Source organism: Bufo bufo, chromosome 3 (genome assembly GCF_905171765.1).
Source record: "Bufo bufo chromosome 3, aBufBuf1.1, whole genome shotgun sequence".
In the NCBI taxonomy this organism is placed as follows: domain Eukaryota; kingdom Metazoa; phylum Chordata; class Amphibia; order Anura; family Bufonidae; genus Bufo; species Bufo bufo.
In genome coordinates, this window is record NC_053391.1 from 568,034,633 (window position 1) to 568,056,219 (window position 21,587).

Here is a 21,587-nt window from a genome sequence, read left to right on the forward strand (position 1 = left end):
GAGAAAAAAAAAAAGAGACTCAATAATTTGCAGAATTCACTTTCACAATACTGTTATGGGCAGAACAGCAGATATGCTTCATCCCCTAGCTAAAACCCACACACTGCACTCATTTCTAAACCAAAAATCAAATCAAAGGAATACACAGGAAATCAATTTGCTGCAGAAGCTGCAAATACATCCTCCAGACAAACAGCATAAGGCATGTTTAGGTCTTGTGTGTATCATTCAATTTCTACATTTAGTGTTCCTTTAACTTACATAAATGCTACTGTTCTATGGCATTGTGTCAAAATGATTAAACATTCAAATGACTGAATCTGTATGGTCACAGTATAGGATTATCGCTTATGGGCTGCACTATTACATTCACTTTATAATGTAAAGAAAATAAATAAAAATGAAGACCAAGTGGTATGTTTTTTTAATACATAAAATAAAAAAAATCATAATTAAGTCTCTTAATAGTTTATTAGAAATAATGCAGACAATTAAAAAAATCCCCATCAATTCCAATACAACTTAGGCTTTTCACCCGATTAAAGAAAAACAAACAAAACAGTATAGTGTATTAACATTGTTACGCTTTCCTTTTTAATATATACTGTGACAGTGCAAATACAATTTGGTCTAAATGTACAGACTGATGAGAGAAACAATGTACAGCTGTCTACACTCTTCCAAGGTGGAAATGCAAAGGGTCAGACCAATTGTACAGGACTCATGGTTACAAATAGGACAGTCTCAACCTCACTTTGTATCCAGAAAACCCAAATCATTGCATAAAGAAGCGCAACTACTGAAGGAAACCCGTGACTTAAAGTCTACTGGGTTTTACTAGGAACATATGTAACTAATAATGGGGGCGTACTCTAGATGTCAGTGTTAAAATGAACTGTAATTCCCATAGATCAAATTAAAATTTTTATCTATAAAGGAGATCCAGATTTGGTTTCTGTAGACCAAGCACTTTCAGCGACACTGGAAGAACTACAGAACTCACTTCCTTGGCAGAGCAAGTACAGCACTCAGAACAGTATAGCTGGATACTCAATGTACTTTAGAGGATCAAAATAATTATTTTATGTCGTAATGGTTCTCTCTGTAGGTTTCAATTCAGCATTTTGGAGAACGTGCTCTCATGTAAACCAAGGGTACATAAAAACTTCTTATAACCACAAGTGGAGAGATGAGGAATACACAACATACTTAACAGGTTTGTGCCAAAGATCAAACAGGTGCGTGTTCCACCTCAGAGACCCATACCCATCTCGTAGAAATGAATGGAGAACGCACCGCACAAGCGCGGCCCCTACGCCATTCATTTTTCCCACAGAAATTAATGGAGGATGGCAGCTCTCCGCTCACATTAGGGGTCCAGAGGTTGGACCCACACCCATCTGACATTGGTGGCATAACCTAGCGATATGCCACCAATGTCTAAGATTAGACAACCCCTATAAATGTGTTATGGTTACCATTTAAAAAAGCAGCTCTGTCGTATTAAGATTTTATTGATTTTATGAATGTCCTGTACAATTGTAACTCAACACCTGGTAAGCGCCATTCGGTGATACACGTACAAGGCTGACTGGAAGTACTCTGTATTTACAACTTAACTTGGGTATCGGCAACTGTTGCAGAGTGTGTTGAAATATTCTTTCCACCCATTCTCCCACCCTCCTCCCACATTTTAGGTTGATGTATCTTCTTATTCCAGGTCAGGCATTTCTAGAGAAAAAGAATTGAAAGGTTTTAAAAAGTTATAGGATTTACACTACTCACAAAAAGTTAAGGATATTTGGCTTCCAGTTACATTGAAAACTTAAAAAAGTTCACGCTACAGTGATATTATATCATGAAAGTAAGGCATTTAAGTAGAAGCAGCAATGGTCTTTTCCTCATATCAAACAATTTATTGAAACAAAACCTAACAGTGGTGGGTATACCCCCACAAAAATGTCCATGTCTCAATAACTTGTAATGTGGCCTTGAGCATTAATTACAGCTTGACAACGTCTAATGCTGTTCACAAGTCGACTTATTGTCTGCTGAGGAATGGCATCCCACTCTTCTTGAAGGGCGGCCCTCAGGTAGGTTCTGGGGTATAGGGTTATGAGCCTCTACACGGCAAATCAGCTGATCCCATAGGTTTTCAATGGGATTCAGGTATGGAGAAAGTGCAGGCCACTGCATTTGAGGTACCCCAATCTCCAGCAGCCGTTCACTAATGATGCGACCTCGATAAGCTGGGCATTGTCGTCCATGAAGATGAAATTAGGCCTGTGTTGCTCATGCAGAGGCACAACTGGATTAATGATGTTCTTCAAGTAGTATGGGCTATTCGGTATTGACTAGACACACCTGCCCACACTGTAACACCACCACCAAAGACTTGTTTGGTGACAACAGTGGCTGATGCATAGCGCTCTCCTTGACGTCTCCAACATCGTTGGCGGCCATCATTTCTGCTCAGCGTGAATCGACTTTTATAGTGAACAGCACTGAGGACCATGGGTCCCTCTTCCAGTGTAGATGCTCCCTGGCCCATGCAAGAAGATTACGCCTGTCAGGTACATTTGCAGGTCATCTAGCATGCAGACCACGCTGATGTAAACGGCTTCGAATGGTCTGACGTAACACTTGGGTGCCTTTCACCTCCCTTAAATGTGTCTGGAGTTGTCTAGCATTCATTATCTGGTTCCGCAGGGCATTGTTCACAATGAAGTGGTCATCAGTGTTGGATGTGGCCAGAGGACGTCCGCTTCTAAGCCTTTCTGTGAGACTCTTCCAGTTGCTCTGTTGCAACCTGCTGATGACACTAAGTTCAGTGGCCACTTCCATCTGAGAAAATCCTGCTTGAAGCCTTCACAATGGCAAGGAACTGTTGATCAATTGTTAGGTGTTGTCTTGGTCTCATGAGGTCAAAATGTGAACAGCATGATGAGGAGGACTGTTTAAATACCAATTCTAATTGAACCAGGAAATTTATTGGGCGATTCATGGATCAAACACCTGTTGTGAATTTTGCCATTAAGCTACTTGTTAGAGAACAAGTTGTGCAAAAAGTAATGAAACATTGACCAGTTGGACATGTGCATTCAAAAGTTTAGAGATAGTCACATTACATTGACATGTAAAGGTTATAGTGCATTTTACGTTCATCCTGAAATTTCATCCACAAGCCAAATATCCCTAACTTTTTGTGAGTAGTGTATGTTTAACACGAAAGGAAGCTTAAATGATAACATCTCAGGTCCCTTTTGCTGCCTTTTTTTTTCCAAGTTGTGTAGTGACAGACACTCTGATTTCAGCTTCACTTATGTGGATGTGTGTTTTTTTTCTAGAACTTACATATTACTGAAGCATCTGGCCAGCATCGACTCTGATAGTCATGAGATGCGACTCCTCCTCCCTCCCCATGCTGATTAACAGTACGCTGTGCATACAGAAAAACCTGTCAATTAGCGGCTGAACGGAGCCTGCATCTTACGAATATCATTGACTTCATTTGACTCCTTGCTGGTGAAGGTAAAAGCCCACTGAAATCAGCATGTTTGTCACTACACTATTCTACCCTCAGGAAAGGCAGAGTAAGGACCATTCACACGTCTGTAGTGTATTGAGGATCCGGAATACACCCGGCCGGCACCCCCATAAAACTGCCTATTCATGTCCGCAATTGCGGACAAGAGTAGGACATGTTCTATTTTTTTCCAAAGCCGCGGACCGGAAGATCGGGGCGCACTCTGCAAATGCAGACAGCACACTGTGTGCTGCCCGCATCCATTCCTGCCCCATAGAGAAGGCAATTTGCAGAACGGATGCCAACACATTCTACGGACATGTGAATGGACCCTTAGGGACATAACAGGTTCCCTTAAATACAGGAGACCATGAAAAGCATAAGTAAAACATAGCATAAAATTTCATTCCAGTTTGTGTGCTTCGACGTGTAGAATTAGAAGACTAGAACTTACTTTCATCATCACTGTCTGGTGAATCCTAAAGAGAAGCAAAAAAAAAAACTTCAGCACTTGTGACAGAAGAATGGGGAAACCACTGCATGTAAACAAGTGTATAAAGTACTAGGAAAACAATGGTGCCGTTATCCTTCTGCCTGTCACCCATCTCAATGCTGCACTTCACTTGTGAAAAAGGGAAAGAAGCGGACAGATCCATACTTGTACCACATCCTAATACATAACCGCAATGAAACAGCGACCCAACCCTGCCTCATCTGTGCACTACTGTTTACCATGTGAAAATGCTATGGTTTTAGCTTCTCCAAAGTCACTATTTTTTTTACGATAATAGGAAGAAGAAAAAAAATGTCGTAATTAAAACTTCCCTGGAGATTTAAGAAAGAGGAGGATTTTATGTCACTAAGGGCTCATGCACACGAACATATTTTATTTGTGTGTCCGCTCCCATTTTTACAGACCGTATGTGCAACCATTTCAATGGGCAAAAAAACAAACAAAACGGAGGTTACTCCGTGTGCATTCCATTTCCGTCCCACAAAAAAATAGAACAAGTCTTATTATTGTCTGAATTACGGACAAGGATAGTACTGTTCTATTAGGGGCCAGCTGTTACGCAAAATACGGAATCCACACGGACGTCATCCGTATTTTTTGCAGACCGCAAAATACATACGGTTGTGTGCATGAGCCGTAACTCAGATGGTAGTGTCTTCTTTCTTGGCAAAAAGACAGGGTTAATATTTTACTCTGTACCGGTTAAAGACTGTGCTCTTTAATATATTAGGCAAGGCAGCCTAATATAAAGTGTTATCCGTACCCCTGAAGACTTCCTCTTAACCAGTTACGCTATCAATTTACAGGGTGCCCTGCATCTCATCTTTGTGTAGGCTCCATCCCTGGTTTCGGTTTACAGTCACTGATGGAAATCACGGACTAAAACACTGATATGTGAAATTGGCCTAAGACGCTCGCACATATGGCTACATATTTCCCAAATCATTGTCTTATAATAAATAAAAAATGGCATCTCTCACTTGCTAAAGATGGAATTGTTGCCCTGTTCATACACGTAGGGCTGGCTCTGCCATATTTTGAAATCCCACAGGAGTGAATGGAGAAAGACAAAATGCACAGCATCCTCTCCTTTGATGGCAGGGCCCCATTCTTGAGGTAGGAACAGGTCCCACAATATCGATATGTCATACATGTCCAGATGTGTCAATCCCTTTTAAGGGAACTTGTCACCACAAAATGCAGCTGAATCTATAGGAAGCTTGTTATACAGCAGAAGCAGCTGAGCGGATCTGTATATAGATTTGTGGGAAAATATTCAGGGGATTTAATCAAAACTAGTGTAAAGGAAAACTGGCTTAGTTGCCCACAGCAACCAATCAGATTCCACCTTTAATTTTCCAAAGGAGCTATGAAAAATGAAAAGTGGAATCCGATTGGTTGCTAGGAGCACTTATATAGCGCTGCTATAATCTGCAGCGCTTTACAGAAATTCTTTTACACCAGTTTTTATAAGTCTCCCTTTAGTTTATTTCCATTTCTTTGCACTGTTACAGCAGAAAAACAAAAAATAACTGAAGTGGAGTTTTTCAATGATGGAAAAATGCCATCTGACAGACCGCACTGACTAAGACCTTTCAGGTTTACATTAGAAAACCTGGTGTTTTACTGGACATAAAAGTGCAGCATGCGCTATAATGTGAAATATTTTTAATGGAGCCTCAGACACAGATGTGATGCCCAACATGGATTTCTGTGCAGGTTATCTTTCCCACAACCCAATCAGAAAGCATACATTCTCTCCATCACATATCAGAAAAGGAGCGATGTAGGAGAGTGCGTGCTGGTCTAATCACCCTTCTATGACCAATTATACACCGTGGCCAAGAAGTTTACCAGCATCCAGGTCACTGTGTCAAAGCACCCCACACAAACATTAATCAACTTTACATCTTGCACAGTCCCTATCCAGGCCATACCCCAGAAGGGTCCGATATATTTCTGATAGAAAGAAAATGTATTTTCTTTCTATCACTAAGGGCTCATGTACACAAACATTTTCTTTCCGTGCCCGGACTGCATGCAGAACCAGTCATTTCAATGGATCCGCAAAAAAAAAAAAAAGAAAGAAGGTACTCTGTGTACCTTCCATTTCTGTACAAAAACAAACAAACAAACAAACCAAAAAAAAGACGAACATGCCCTAATCTTGTCCGCATTACAGACAAGGATAGTACTGTTGCATTAGGGGCCAGCTATTCCATTCCGCAAAATACATACGGTCATGTGCATGAGCCCTAAATGTTGCAATAAAGGATTGTTTTAAATTAGTCTTACAAACCAATCCAATAGGGCAGTGGTGCCCAACCATTTTTCGTCTGAGGGCCGCACTAGAATTGGTATATATTTTGCAGGCTGGAACCAGGTAGCTTTGCCAGAAAGAAATGCAAACGCTGTGAGGGGGCACGTGTGAGCATTACTACTGTGAAGAGGGCACATATCTTGGCATTATTACTGTGAGGGGGCATGCGATGTATACATGTGTGTAATGTATGTAGTGCAGTATGTGATGATCACACACTGCACTACATACATCACATACTGCGCTGTCACCTTCTTCTGCAGGTCTACCTTGCTGTCTGGTCTTTAGGCTTCAGTCAGATCCTCTACCGCCATGCTTGCGCTGTGTGCCCGACACCACCAGGAGCTGGCCTGTCCTCCTTTCATCTCCCGCCGGCTTCTCCTACAGCAGGGAGCTCTATCGCACCAGTGCCCGCCCAATCTTACCAATCAGGGGCGTAGCTAGAAATGACTGGGCCCCATAGCAAAAAAAAGTATGGGCCCCCCTCTAGGATCTCCCACCCCCACATACCTATCGGACCTCCCACCCCTACATCCCCACACCCCTCCCTAGATCCCCCTCAGTGTCATCCACAGATACACCCCCACCCAGTGTCATCCACAGATATCTTCCCCCCCCCCCCCCCCTCAGTGTCATCCACAGATATCTTCCCCCCCCCCCAGTGTCATCCACAGATATCTTCCCCCCCCCCAGTGTCATCCACAGATATCTTCTCCCCCCCCCCAGTGTCATCCACAGATATCTTCTCCCCCCCCCCAGTGTCATCCACAGATATCTTCTCCCCCCCCCCCCCCAGTGTCATCCACAGATATCTTCTCCCCCCCCCCAGTGTCATCCACAGATATCTTCTCCCCCCCCCCAGTGTCATCCACAGATATCTTCTCCCCCCCCCCCCAGTGTCCTCCACAGATATCTTCCCCCCCCCCCCCAGTGTCATCCACAGATATCTTCTCCCCCCCCCCCAGTGTCATCCACAGATATCTTCTCCCCCCCCCCCCCCCCAGTGTCATCCACAGATATCTTCTTCCCCCCCCCCCCCAGTGTCATCCACAGATATCTTCCCCCCCCCCCCCTCAGTGTCAGCCACAGATATTTCCCCCCCACCCAGAGCCGCTTCCTAGCTAATTTATTCACTGCACTTGCCTCTGTGAAATTGAAGAGAAGCGCCGTAATCTCGCACAGGCGCACTGGCAGAGGCCAGGAAGACGGTGCATGCGCACTTCGATGCCTCTGCCAGTGCGCCTGTGCGAGATTATGGCACTTCTCTTCAATTTCACAGAGGCAAGTGCAGTGAATAAATTAGCTAGGAGGCGGCGCTGGGCAGAGAGATTGCAGGCACAGGCAGCATCGCTTTGCTGCCTGTGCCGTTCGCAGCGCTCCCTGCGCTGATAAAGTCCGGTCACTGCGCGGGCCGCATGACACGGCTTCGCGGGCCGCAGGTTGGGCATCACTGCAATAGGGCAAACCAGGGAAAACAGAGCTTAGTGCATAGTGCAGCACTGAAATGGGTGCAGAGGGTGTATGTTCCTGGTTATTTGATTCTCCATAAAAGCTCATTTATTAAGATCTGTTCACAAAGCATTTGATTTTAAAAGCATGATCAATCCACTGGTATTAAATAGCCCGTGTTAAGCCATGCCCCCAAACTCCTTTTTACCTGTGTGACCTTGGCTACAATTTTTTGTTGGGAAAGGTGGAAACCCTATCTTGGCCTTACAAGGATGATACCACATTGTTACAGAAAATTCTAAAATCTGCAAAATTATACTTGAGGAAATGCCATTACGTGACAAAAAACAATGATTCGTACTAGTTTAAGATACTAAAACTTACATCATCTGCACCATCTACTTCAGGTAAGTCTACATCTTCATCTCCTCCCATATTGTTCATCATCTGTAAAATAAAACAGTCACGGGGGCATGCCATGTATTATATCATATCTACATAAACATGTTCAAAGAAGAAAAAAAACTAAAAAGGCAGATGTCACTAACCTCTGAGAAGCGGTCAAAATTGGACAGATCTTCATCTGAGTCATCTTCCCAATCTTTCCAGTTGTTAAAGTCCACACTTAGCCAGTTGAGCTTTAAGAAAAATGCAAATACGGACCAAAAATATCAATGTTAATGCCTCATTCAAAGAACAGCAGTTCAACTTTTTTTTTTTTTAGGGTTGTCAGTCGTTTTCAAAACCATTGCAGTTTATGGGGCTATTCACATGGAGTTTGACATATCCTATTTTCGACTGTTTATTTGAAGTTTATGGGTCAGTTTTTAACAGCCATTTAGACAGGAGTGCACCCATCTAACGGCTGTTAAACTGATTCACTAGGGAAAAAAAAGAAACCTCAGCCACTTGCACACGTGGGGACACCATCTTCTCTGGAGGCAGCAGGACCTGACACTCCAGCATGATAATGTGATGTTATTACTCTTGGGGTGCAGGTCCTGCTGCCTCCACTGGGCGTGCAAGTGGTTGAGTTTATTTTTTTTCTGGAGGCACTGCGGAGGCCATTTATAATAGTGGTGGTCATACTGAGGGCACAGTAAGTGTTTGTATTTAACAAAAAAAGCCAGTGTATCAGTTTTTTATGGCTTTTATTCCTCAGTGTCATGTGAATGTACAAAACACAAAGGACACTTTAAAATAATTTTAGAGGCTGTGGACATAGGAAAAATTACTTTTACATGTTAGTGGTCGTTACTTCGAGTAATTGAGTAAAAAGAAAAATTTAAGCGTTTCAGGCTGCATTCTTCATTCCCTCAGCCTCATGCACACAACCGTAGTTTTGGTCCGCATCTGATCCGCATTCATTTCAACGGGGCTGCAAAAGATGTGGACAGCACACTGCGTGTTGTCCATATCCGTATTTCCGTTTCACAACCCCACAAAAAAGATAGAACAGGTCCTATTCTTGTCTGTGTTGTGGACCAGAATAGTCATTTCTAACAGAGGGCAGGATGTACTGATCCACAAAATGCAGAACCCACATGGCCGGTACCTGTGTTCTGCGGATTAGCGATATTTGGACTGCAAAAATGGATACCGTCGTGTGCAGAAGGCCTTATGTGGTAGTATCAAATGCTGGATGTGAAGTAGGTGTCCAAGATGCTGCAGCCTTCATTAACTCTCTAGTACCCATGTATCAGCACAGCATTATTCCTGGAATGACTTCCCCCTTCTACAGCACATTAGATATCCACCACCTTGTGCTGACAATCACTGATCTTGAGGATTGTGTGACGCCCCCTCCCACGTAAAGTTGCTATGGCTGCTCTGCTTTCTCTCTAGACTTGCAAAACTTCCTTTTGTATGCTTTCCTCCCTATCTGCAGCCAGTGAGAGCTACCTTGTATGGATGCGTTCCCCCTCTTCACACTCAGATCTGCTGTGTACAACCCCCTTCTCTGCAGCAGACACCAAGGGCTGTTTCACACAAGCCAAGTCCATTGTAGTAATCATGCTTCGTGTGTCAGCGCGATCCTCCGTTTTTGACATGCAGGAGCACACAGAGTTATGATTCATAATGCTGTGTGCCTCTGCTTGACCTTACTGATACAGGATCATAGTGACAAAGCAGTCAGTATGATTCTGTAGAAGTAAGGTCAAGCAGAGGCACACAGCATTATAAATCATGATAATGCATGTGCGCTCCTGCAAGTCCAGAAGTAGGATCACGCTGACACGGAGCGTGCAATGGACTCACTCGTGTGAAACGGCCCTAAGAGAAGAGACAAGAGAAGTTTCTGGCATACTACAGCTCATGAGAGCGAGCAGCAGTACCTTGGCATGGCCACTACAGTGAACAATGTTTGCTACTTCCAGCACCATTCACTGTATAGTTACTGGCGGTGGTGGCTTCCCCGAACAGCTGATTGGTTGGTGGGGATTGGATGTCTGCCCCCAACCCTCCCCCCACCAATCAGAGATTTTGCATTTAGAAAACAAATAATACATTAGTGCAAAGGTCCCCATTAGTGCAAAGGTCCCCATAGCAATTAGTTACCTTTGCCTTCTCTTTTGTCAGTCTCGGCCAAGACTGGCTAGATTCTGCTTTTCGTAAACAACACAAGACAGATCTGTCTGTTCTTTTATGTTTAGACTCCTATAAGGAGAAAAGAAAAATGTTCATGAATTGATTTCCCAGTTACAATACTTGCACAGCACACACCCACCTAGCAGTATTACAAACTACAGTTCTAAATATCTACTTCCAGCGTACTAGTCTTTGGCAGATGACATACAATTAGAGAAGAAAACAAGAACTTACATTGGGATCAATGGACTTATACAGCTCGACTTCATTTAAGTATTTAATGTTATCGGCTCCTCCCAGACATCTAAAAAAAATGAAGGGGAAACAAAATGATTACCGGAGTCTGTAATAGTCAATAGGTGTTTCCTCCATTCAAGAAGTTAATACACTTATCAGAGGATCAGATGTTACTTTCATGCGACCTACAAAAGGAAACATTAATAGATCTCTGATATTAAGGGGGTTGTACCGTAATAGCAAGTGATCAAAGTCATATGCACCCCAAAATAATGGCAGTCATCTCATTCCGCAAAAATTATACCCTACCTAAGACCATCGCCTCCCCAAAAAAAACAAAAAACATGGCTCTCAGACTATGTAGACACCAAAACATTTTTTGGTTTCAAAAAGGAGTGTAAAACTTACATAAATAAAAAAAAAAAGCATACATATTAGGTATTGCCACATCTGTAACGACCTCTATAAAAATATCACATGACCTAACCTCTCAGTTGAACACCATAAAAAAAAAAAAAAGTCAAAAAAGCCATTTTTTGTCACCTTACATCACAAAAATTGTAATACCAAGCGATCAAAAAAATCATACGCACCCCAAAATAGTACCAGTCATCTCATCCCACAAAAAATGAGACCCTACCTAAGACAACCGCCCAAAAAAAAAAAAAAAAAACTAGGGCTCTCAGACTATGGGGACACTAAAACATGATTTTTTTTTTTAAATTAAAAAAGGCTGTTATTGTGTAAAACAACTAAAAAAAGAATACATATTAGGTATCGCCACGTCCATGATGTGCCTCTATAACAATACCACATGATCTAACCTGTCAAATGAACATTGTAAATAACAAAAAATAAAAACTGTGCCAAAACAGCTATTTCTTGTTATCTTGCCTCACAAAAAGTGTAATATAGAGCAACCAAAAATCATATGTACCCTAAAATAGTAGCCACAAAACTGCCACCCTATCCCGTAGTTTCTAAAATGGTGTCACTTTTTTGGAGTTTCTACTCTAGGGGGTCTTTAAATGTGACATGGCAGTTTAAAATTATCCCAGTGAAATCTGCCTTTCAAAAACCCTATGGCGTTCCCTTCCTTCTGTGCCCTGCCGTGTGCCTGTACAGCAGTTTACGACCACATATGGGGTGTTTCTGTAAACTACAGAATCAGGGCAATAAATATAGAGTTTTGGTTGGCTGTTAACCCTTGCTTTGTTAGTGTGGGGGGGACTGATAAAATTTAAAATCTGGCAAAAAAGTGAAATTCTGAAATTTCATCTCCATTTTCCATTAATTCTTGTGGAACACCTAAGGGTTAAAGTTTAAAAAAAAAAAAAAAAAAGATCAGTTTTGAATACCTTGAGGGGTGTAGTTTCTAAAATGGGGTCATTTTTGACTTTAGACCTGAACTGGTCCTTAAAAAGTGGGTTTTGAAAATTCAGAAAAATTTCAAGATTTGCTTCTAAACTTCTAGCGTCCCCAAAAAGTAAAATGGCATTCACAAAATGATCAAAACATGAAGTAGACATATGGGGAATGTAAAGTAGTAACTATTTTTGGAGTTATTACTATTATAAACGTCAAAAATTTTAATTTGCTAATTTTTCCAAATTTCTGGTGAATTTGGAATTTTTTTGATAAATAAAAAATTACATTTTGACGAGAAAACAATATCAGAATGGCCTGGATAAGTAAAATCGTTTTAAAGTTATTACCACATAAAGTGACATGTCAGATTTGCTAAATATGGCCTGGGCAGAAAGGTGAAAAATGGCTTGGTCCTGGAAAGACCAGGATCACAATGCAAGCCACGATATATTGGGAGTTACATCAGCTGCAGGTTGAGCATGCCTGGCTTAGGCAACTTTCACACTAGCTGCACGGACCGCCAGCAGGCTGTTCCGTCGGGTGAACAGCCGGTCGGATCCGTCCTGCCGCTAGTGACCGTGTGCCTCTGGACTGCCTCTCCGTCCCCATTGACTATAATGGGGGCGGGGGCAGAGTTCCGGCGAGAGACTTGTCGTAGTTTTATTCCAGCAGCCTCTCGCCGTGCCTTGCCGGAACTCTGCCCCTGCCCCCATTATTGTCAAAGGGAATGGAGCGGCAGTCCGGAGGCACACGGTCACTAGTGGCAGGACGGATCCGACAGGCTGTTCACCCGACGGAACAGCCTGCCGGAGGTCCGTGCCGCTAGTGTGAAAGTAGCCTTAGACTGTCTCACAGCTGTAGTTGCTACACAGCCTGAGATATGCCCCGATAAAGCAGCCCCCCTCCCCCCCCTTCAGCCGCCTGAGACGTCAGTCAGCTTGGAGGAGGAGGGGGTACTTGGGGATGTGCTAACAAGCGTCAGGAGGTTAGAAGACAAACAGCCTTCTCTCTCTCCCTGTCTAACTGTACATGTCCCCGGGGGGAGGGTAACATGGATTTCTGTTTATGTCATCAATCTCCCTTCCCCTAGCAATCAGATGGGGGGCCTTTTTTCCCCAGAAAAGGAGGGAGAACATGAGTGCATGCTCATCTAATCAACCCTCTGCATCTAATTAGGCCATTATTGATGCCATGGTGCAGGCGTTCATCAGAGTCTGGATCACAGCACCAAACACACCAAAGTTTTACATTGTCCCCTTATCCTGTCCATACTTGATCTTTAGAGTAAACTGCTTCTCTAGCAATACCCGTTGCGATATCAGTAGAGAAGAATCTAGTATATTTCTGACAGATGGAAAAGATCATCAGTCAGAAACCAGAATGCACCAACCAACATTTGCATACATTATATAGAATCTCATTTGCATCCCCCTACAGAAACTGTAATCTTAATTAACAATGGTAAATGTCAAAATCTAATATGCATTAGCTAAGGGCACTTTCGGATTGGTATAAAATGGGAGCTTTATTGCTCCTGTATTATGGGCACAACACCTGAACCTCCTGCAGTTCATCACAGTACGCGTGGTTCTGATGAAACGTGGGAGGAGTGGATATTTCATTTGTAATGTGGGCACAAAAAAGTCCTCTGTATTACACCCAAAAAAAACTACAGGGCTTAAAAACAATTTATGGTGACCGTGAGTAAAAATTTATTTTTTGCATTTCTTTTAACACATGCAGCATTGAATGTACACGTGTGGCATGTATGAACTCCTCACATCTTAGTTTTTTGCAGACTCCATTTTATTATTTTTTTGTTGCAAATTTGAATTTTCGTTCATTTTTTATAGAACCACTGTTGTGTGTATTAGGTTATAGTATTATACATGGTATGCTGTGCACTCTAAGAAAATGTACATTTTGGTAACATGGCAGCTGTTTGTTGTGTACAGTTTACATTTGTGGATAGGCAAATATAAGCATATCCTCCATTCAATCTTTTTTTTTTAAAAACATGCTCTTGTTGATGTATGCACTTGGGGTATATATGAGACTTACAGACCTCAATATATTTTAACATTGTTTTGATATTTAAACAACTGGATGTGTTTTAGGTGCAAGTTTGTTCGGATATTTCTGTCACAAAGTTAGATAAAAGTAGATATGGTTGTCAACCGTCCCTTAAAATAGTTGCATGAAGGTGTCTGTGTATAATGTGGCATTCTGACCATGTGTCTGCTTTCAAAAAATATATGGCTATTGGGGGTGGTAGTATGAGTTTTATTTGTACATGTACAGGTCAGAACTGTGATTATTATGTTAGTATTACAAAATGTGATGCAAACTTCCAAACACCCCTGGCAGTGAAACGCTTAAGACTAATCATTTTCGTAAAAAAAAAACAAAAAAAAAAACACAAGCCACAAAGTAGAACTAATGTAACTGATCTTAATAATCTTTTATATAGCACCAACCTATTCCACTGCTCTTAACAAGCAGGGGGGTAATGTACAGCCATAAATAAGTCAACAATTAAAGCAATAGGAATGGGGGCCCTGCGCACAGGAGTTTACAATCTATGAAGAGATAGGGGTGAAACAAAAAGGTAAGGCTACTTTCACATTAGCGTTTTTCTTTTCCGGCATAGAGTTCCGTCACAGGGGCTCTATACCGGAAAAGAACTGATCAGGCATAGCCCCATGCATTCTGAATGGAGAGTAAGGCTACTTTCACACTTGCGGCAGAGAGATCCGGCAAGCAGTTCCGTCGCCGGAACTGCCTGCCGGATCAGGCAAAATGTATGCTAACTGATGGCATTAGTAAGCCTGATCAGGATCCTGATCAGTCTAAAAAATGCATTGAAATGCCGGATCCGTCTTTCCGGTGTCATCCGGCAAAAACGGATCCGGCATTTATTTTTTCACCTTTTTTTCAGTCTGCGCATGCGCATACCGGAAGGACGGATCAGGCATTCCGGTATTCTGAATGCCGGATCCGGCACTAATACATTCCTATGGGAAAAAATGCCGGATCCGGCATTCAGGCAAGTCTTCAGTTTTTTTAGCCGGAGATAAAACCGTAGCATGCTACGGTTTTCTCTTTTGCCTGATCAGTCAAAACGACTGAACTGAAGACATCCTGATGCAAACTGAACGGATTACTCTCCATTCAGAATGCATGGGGCTATGCCTGATCAGTTCTTTTCCGGTATAGAGCCCCTGTGACGGAACTCTATGCTGGAAAAGAAAAACGCAAGTGTGAAAGTAGCTTAATACGTTCAGGGTGCATCAGTATGTCTTCAGTTCAGTCATTTTGACTGATCAGGCAAAAGAGAAAACCGTAGCATGCTACGGTTTTATCTCCGGCGGAAAAAACGGAAGACTTGCCTGAATGCCGGATCCGTCCTTCCGGTCTGCGCTTGCACAGACCTTTAAAAATGCGAAAAATATAAATACTGGATCCGTTTTGCCTGATTACACCGGAAAAATGGATCCGGTATTGCAATGCATTTTTCTGACTGATCAGGCATTTTTCAGACTGATCAGTCTGAAAAATGCCTGATCAGTCAGAGAAAATGACATGCGTTTGCATACAGTTTGCCTGATCAGGCAGGCAGTTCGGGCAACGGAACTGCCTGCCAGAATCAAACAACGCAAGTGTGAAAGTACCCTTACAGGTGCTTGTTTTGTACACTGGTCCGGCTATCTAAACACAGTAAGGGAGTACCTATAAAGATGCATGACCTTGTCACCAGCCAACATCTGTAGTGCATTTGAGTGCGTTGAGTATGAATATTTTATGATGGATCAGGTTCAGAAGAATGATGGGGAGGGTGAATGGGGAAGAGTTAGATTAAGAGATGTGATGGGCCAACGTAAAAAGGAGGTTACATTTTAGGCAGCGCCTAAAACTGGATGTTATAAATCAGTGGTGCCCAACCATTTTTCGTCTGAGGGCCGCAATAGACTTGGTATAAATTTTGCAGGACGGAACGAGGTAGCTTTGCCAGAAAGAAATGCAAACGCTGTGAGGAGGGCACATATCTGGGCATAACTACTGTGAAGGGGCACATATCAGGGCATAACTACTGTACAGATACCCCCCCGTTCTCCTCAGTGTCACCCACAGATAAACCCCCCCCCCTCAGTGAAACCCACAGATAAACCCCCCCTCCCAGAGCCGCTTCCTAGCTAATTTATTCACTGCACTTGCCTTGCCTCTGTGAAATCGAAGAGAAGCGCCGTAATCTCGCACAGGTGCACTGGCAGAGGCATCGAAGTGCGCATGCACCGTCTTCCTGGCAAGGCAAGTGCAGTGAATAAATTAGCTAGGAGGCGGGGGAGATTGCAGGCACAGGAAGCATCGCTTTGCTGCCTGTGCCGTTCGCATCGCTCCTTGCACTAATAAATTCGGGTCACTACGCGGGCCGTAGGTTGGGCATCACTGTTATAAATTAACCTAATTGCTGGGGGTAAGGCATTCCACAAAACTGGTGCAGCTCAACAGAAGTCTTGTAGATGGGAATGTGAGGTTCGGATTATGGTGGATGTCAGTCGTAAGTCACTGGCTGAACGGAGGGCACGGGTAGGATAGTAGACAGAGGAGGGAGGAGATGTAGGGGGGCAGCGCTGAGAGCTTTGTGGGCGAGAATGAGAAGTTTACATTGAATCCTAAACTGTATGGACAACCAGTACAATGACTGGCACAGGGCGGAAGAATCGGAGTAGCGGTTAGACAGATAAATGAGCCTGGCTGCGGCATTCATGGTAGATTGGAGAGGGGAGAGTCTGGTGAGGGGGGAGACTGATAGGTAACTAGTTACAGTAATTGAGACAGGAATGGATCAGGGCAATAATTAGCTTTTGTTTCAACAATAAGTAAGGGGTGGATTCTAGAGATATTTTTGAGATGCAGGCGGCATGAGCAGGCTAAAGATTTCATATAGAAGGTGATGGAAACATTAGTGTCAAACATAACAGCGAGCGTGCTGCATAGGTGTGATGGTAGTGCCACACACAGATCGAGATATCAGGTTTACGTAGTTGGGAGAAGAAGAAAAAAAACAAACACCAGTAGTTCCATTTTTGAAAGATCCAGTTTCAGATAGACATAGGACATGATGTTAGAGACAGTTGACAGTCACTGGTGTTCTATAGTACAGGGGTGATATCACAGAATGAGGTATATAGTTGGGTGTCATCAGCAGACTGATGGTACTTAAATCCGAATCTAGTGATAGTCTGTCTAATAGGGGCTGTGTAGGGAGAAAAGAGGACCTAGGACTGAACCGTGAGGAACCCCAACAGCAAGAGGGAGAGGAGGGGGAAGTAGAGCCAGCAAATGACACACTGAAGGAGCAGCAGGAGATGGGAAGAAAACCAACAGTGGTGTCCTCACCATGCTCCAATCTACCAGCCTTAGGCTACATGCACACGACCGTTCCTTTTTTGCGGCCCGCAAACCGCGGATCCACAAAACATGGATGGCGTCCGTGTGCGTTCCGAAGTTTGCGGAATGGCACGGACAGCCTTTAATATAATGCTTATTCTTGTCCACAAAGTGCAGACAAGAATAGGACAGGTTATATTTTTTTTGCGGGGCTACGGAACGGAGCAACGGATGCCCCATTACTGTCTCCTCTCCTGCTCCATATGCTTATTACTATCGGAGCAATGGGGAGGAGACATCAGCTTTTCTAGTGGGCGTTCCTTCTCCCTGCGCTGCGATTGGACAGCGCTACAGCCAGGGAGAAGGAAGGAACGCCCACTAGAGAAGCTGATGTCTCCTCCCCATTGCTCCGATAGTAATTAGCATATGGAGCAGGAGAGGAGACAGTAATGGGGCACAGCGGGCGAACGGAGCAGCGTCCAGGAATAGTAAGTGCTGGGACATCGCTGGGCGCCGCTCTGTGTAGCCTAATACTTAAAGGCTACTTCATGGGTCCAGACTTTAACACATAATACAGGAGAATAACTGCCGCTGATCTGCCAGTACCCGCCTGCTGTATTAAGGGGTAATTATCATTGGTGGCGGACACCCCTCAAGGTATTCAAAACTGGTTTTACAAACTTTGTTAACCTTTTAAGGTGTTCCACAAGAATTAATGGAAAATAGAGATACAATTTCAAAATTGGCAGATTTTCCATTTTAATAATTTTTTTCCAGTTAGAAAGCAAGGGTTAACAGCAAAACAAAACTCAATATTTATGGCCCCGATTCTGTGGTTTACAGAAACACCCCATATGTTGTTGTAAACTGCTGTACGGGCACACGGCAGGGCGCAGAAGGAAAGGAATGCCATATGGTTTTTGGAAAGCAGATTTTGCTGGACTGGTTTTTTGACACCATGTCCCATTTGAAGCCCCCCTGATGCGCCCCTAGAGTAGAAACTCCAAAAAAGTGACCACAATTTAGAAACTACGGGATAGGGTGGCAGTTTTGTTGGTACTATTTTAGGGTACATATGATTTTTGGTTGCTCTATATTACACTTTTTCTGAGGCAAGGTAACAAGAAATAGCTGTTTTTGCACAGTTTTTATTTACAACATTCATGTGACAGGTTAGATCATGTGGTATTTTTATAGAGCAGGTTGTCACGGACGAGACAATAGCAAATATGACAACTTTTTTTGGTTGTGTGTTTCAGTTTTACATAAAGATTTTTTTTATTTTTTTTATTATTCTTTAGTGTCTCCACATTCTGAAAGCCATAGTTTTATTGTATTTTTTTGGGTGACCGTCTTGTGTAGGGGCTAATTTTTTTCGGGATGAGATGACGGTTTAATTGGCACTATTTTGGGGTGTGTGACTTTTTGATCACTTGCTATTACACTTTTTGTGATGCAAGGTAACAAAAAAATAGCTTTTTTTTACACCATTTAAAATTTTTTACAGTATGCACCTCAGGGGTTAGGTCATGTGATATTTTTATAGAGCAGGTTATTACGGACACGGCGATACCTAATATGTATACTTTTTTTATTTATTTAAGTTTTACACAATAACAGCTTTTTTAAAACAAAAAAAAATATGTTTTAGTGTCTCAATATTCTGAGCCATAGTTTTTTTTTTTTTTTTTAGGCGATTGCCTTAGGTAGGGGCTCATTTTTTGCGGGATGAGGTGACTGTTAGATTGGTACTATTTTTTTGGGCATACGCCTCTTTGATCGCTTGGTGATGTAAGGTGACAAAAAATGATTTAGCACCGTTTTTATTTTTTATGGCGTTCATCTGAGGGGTTAGGTCATGTGATATGTTTATAGAGCCGGTCGATATGGACGCGGCGATACCTAATATGTCTACCCTTTCTCCCCACCCCACCCCTATTTTTTACCAATTTTTTTTTTTTTTACTTTATTTGGTGGAAATTAAGTTTTTGTATTTTTTTCCATTGAAACTTAATTTTTGGGGGGGGAAACTTTATTTTTTCAACTTTTTTTGTCCCGCTTTGGGAGTTCAACTTTTGGGGGTCTGATCCCCTTTACAATGTATTCCAATACTTCTATATTGGAATGTATTGGCTGTATGAGTAATACAATGTGTATTACTCATACAGGTTCCTGCCTGTGAGATCTGACAGGCTCTTCACCGGAAGGCAGCGCCGATGCCTAAGGCCTCTTTCACACGACAGTATGTCTTTTTCAGTGTTTTGCGGTCCGTTTTAAACGGATCCGTTGTTCCGTTTTTTGTTTCCGTTTTTCCGTATGGCAAATACAGTATACAGTAATTTCATTTTCAATAGATGGATCCGCAAAAAACGGAACGGATACGGAAGACATACGGATGCACTTCCGTATGCATTCCGTTTTTTTGCGGACCCATAGACTTTAATGGAGCCACGGAACGTGATTTGCGGCCAAATATAGGACATGTTCTATGTTAAAACGGAACGGAAAAACGGAAACGGAATGCATACGGAGTACATTCAGTTTTTTTTGCGGAACCATTGAAATCAATGGTTCCGTATACGGACCGCAAAAAACGGCCCGTAAAAGGGGGGGGAAAAACGGTCATGTGAAAGAGGCCTAAGGAAGGCATCTCGCTGCCTTCCATGCCATCGGGTCCCCATTACAGAGACCACGGGGACCCGATGGCACCGCCGATCTCTACTGGAACGACCCGTAAACCGCAGGTCTGAATTGACCTGCGGTTTGCTGCGATCGCCGATACGTGTGGGGTCACAGGACCCCCCCCCCCCCCCGCGTATTGTCCCAGGGTGTCTGCTGATTGATTTCATTGTCCCGGTACGTCATGTGTCCTTAAGTACCAGGACATCATGACGTACCGGTACGTCATATGTCCCTAAGAGGTTAAGCATTCTTCACATCTGTTTTAGAGGAGGCATAATACGCTGTCCTGGCACTGTACATCGGAAACATGGTTTGGCACAAGTATTTGGGTGCTTTGTAGTCATCAATGTATATGGGGGTAGGTAGCTGTGGCTTTAGTTTCATTTTATATCTACCATTGGACATAACATGGTACATGGGTAGGGGTTTTCATGAGACAATCCCTTTAACGAGGAGTATTATGTGACACATGTAGTTAATAAGGCTTTACTACTGGCAGCTCCTTGACGCAATTCTCCAACCGTACAATTCTCAGATAAGTTCTGACAGCACTTACCTGAAGGCTAGTTTATCTTTTTGAAAGTCTATTTTCACTTCTTTGCTGTCTTCAACACAGAATTCAATAAAGACATAATCCCTCCTATCGTACCACTTTGCAGATGCCGCTTGCCTGCGGACAAATAAACAATTACTTAATAAACAAGGTAGTAAATGCAGCAAGTAGTAAATGTGTCCCAGGAGGAGAACCCCCCCTGTTGGAACCTGTCACTATGAAAATGCAAAAGGCAGCAGGTTATAGAGCAGGAGGAGATTAGCAGATTGATATATAGATTTATGGGAAAAGATTCGGCATAAGGCTACTTTCACACTTGCGTTTGGGGTTCCGCTTGTGAGATCCGTTTGAGGGCTCTCACAAGCGGCCCCGAACGGATCCGTTCAGAATGCATCAGTTTGGCTCCGTTCCGCCTCCATTCCGATCGGAAATGCCGCTCCACTGCCACCAATGATGGGGGGAGGGGGGTTGTTAGCCTGTGGCCACTGCCACCAATGCTTTTAATGCTGAGGAGGGAGGGAGTGGGGGGGAGGGGGGGGAGGGCACTGGCCACCAATGCTTTTAATACTGGGGAGGGAGCCGCACTGGCCACCAATGCTTTAATACTGGGGAGGGAGGGGGATCTGGCCCCTGCTGCCTGGCAGCTCCCGATTAGGGGGCTGAGATCCGCACAATTAACCCCTCAGGTGCGGCACCTGAGGGGTTAATTGTGAGGATCACAGCCCCCTGTAAGAGATCGGGTGCTGCCAGGCAGCAGGTGGCAGTCATGTACACAGTTCTTAGTATATTCTAACTTGAAGCGTCCCCATCACCATGGGAACGCCTCTTTGTTAGAACATACTGTCGGATATGAGTTTTCACGATTGTGAAAACTCAGATCTGAAAAAGCTGTTATGCAGACGGATCCGTTCTCAACGGATGCAAGCATTTGCATTATAGGTGCGGATCCGTCTGTGCA

At 43.2% G+C, this 21,587-nt stretch overlaps 1 protein-coding gene across 1 annotated transcript in view; it reads right to left on the bottom strand.

Annotated features, from left to right (window-relative positions):
- Positions 1 to 456: 456 nt before the first annotated feature.
- PTGES3 (prostaglandin E synthase 3) overlaps positions 457 to 21,587 on the bottom strand; it is a 35,045-nt gene continuing 13,914 nt past the window's right edge. The window contains exons 2-8 of the mRNA XM_040425628.1: positions 20,633 to 20,746; positions 10,633 to 10,702; positions 10,369 to 10,467; positions 8,358 to 8,447; positions 8,194 to 8,256; positions 3,981 to 4,005; positions 457 to 1,731 (exon numbers count right to left, since the gene is read on the bottom strand). Of these exons, the coding sequence (XP_040281562.1) occupies positions 1,712 to 1,731; positions 3,981 to 4,005; positions 8,194 to 8,256; positions 8,358 to 8,447; positions 10,369 to 10,467; positions 10,633 to 10,702; positions 20,633 to 20,746 (481 nt within the window). The 3' untranslated portion in view covers positions 457 to 1,711. The remainder of the gene's footprint in view (positions 1,732 to 3,980; positions 4,006 to 8,193; positions 8,257 to 8,357; positions 8,448 to 10,368; positions 10,468 to 10,632; positions 10,703 to 20,632; positions 20,747 to 21,587) is intronic.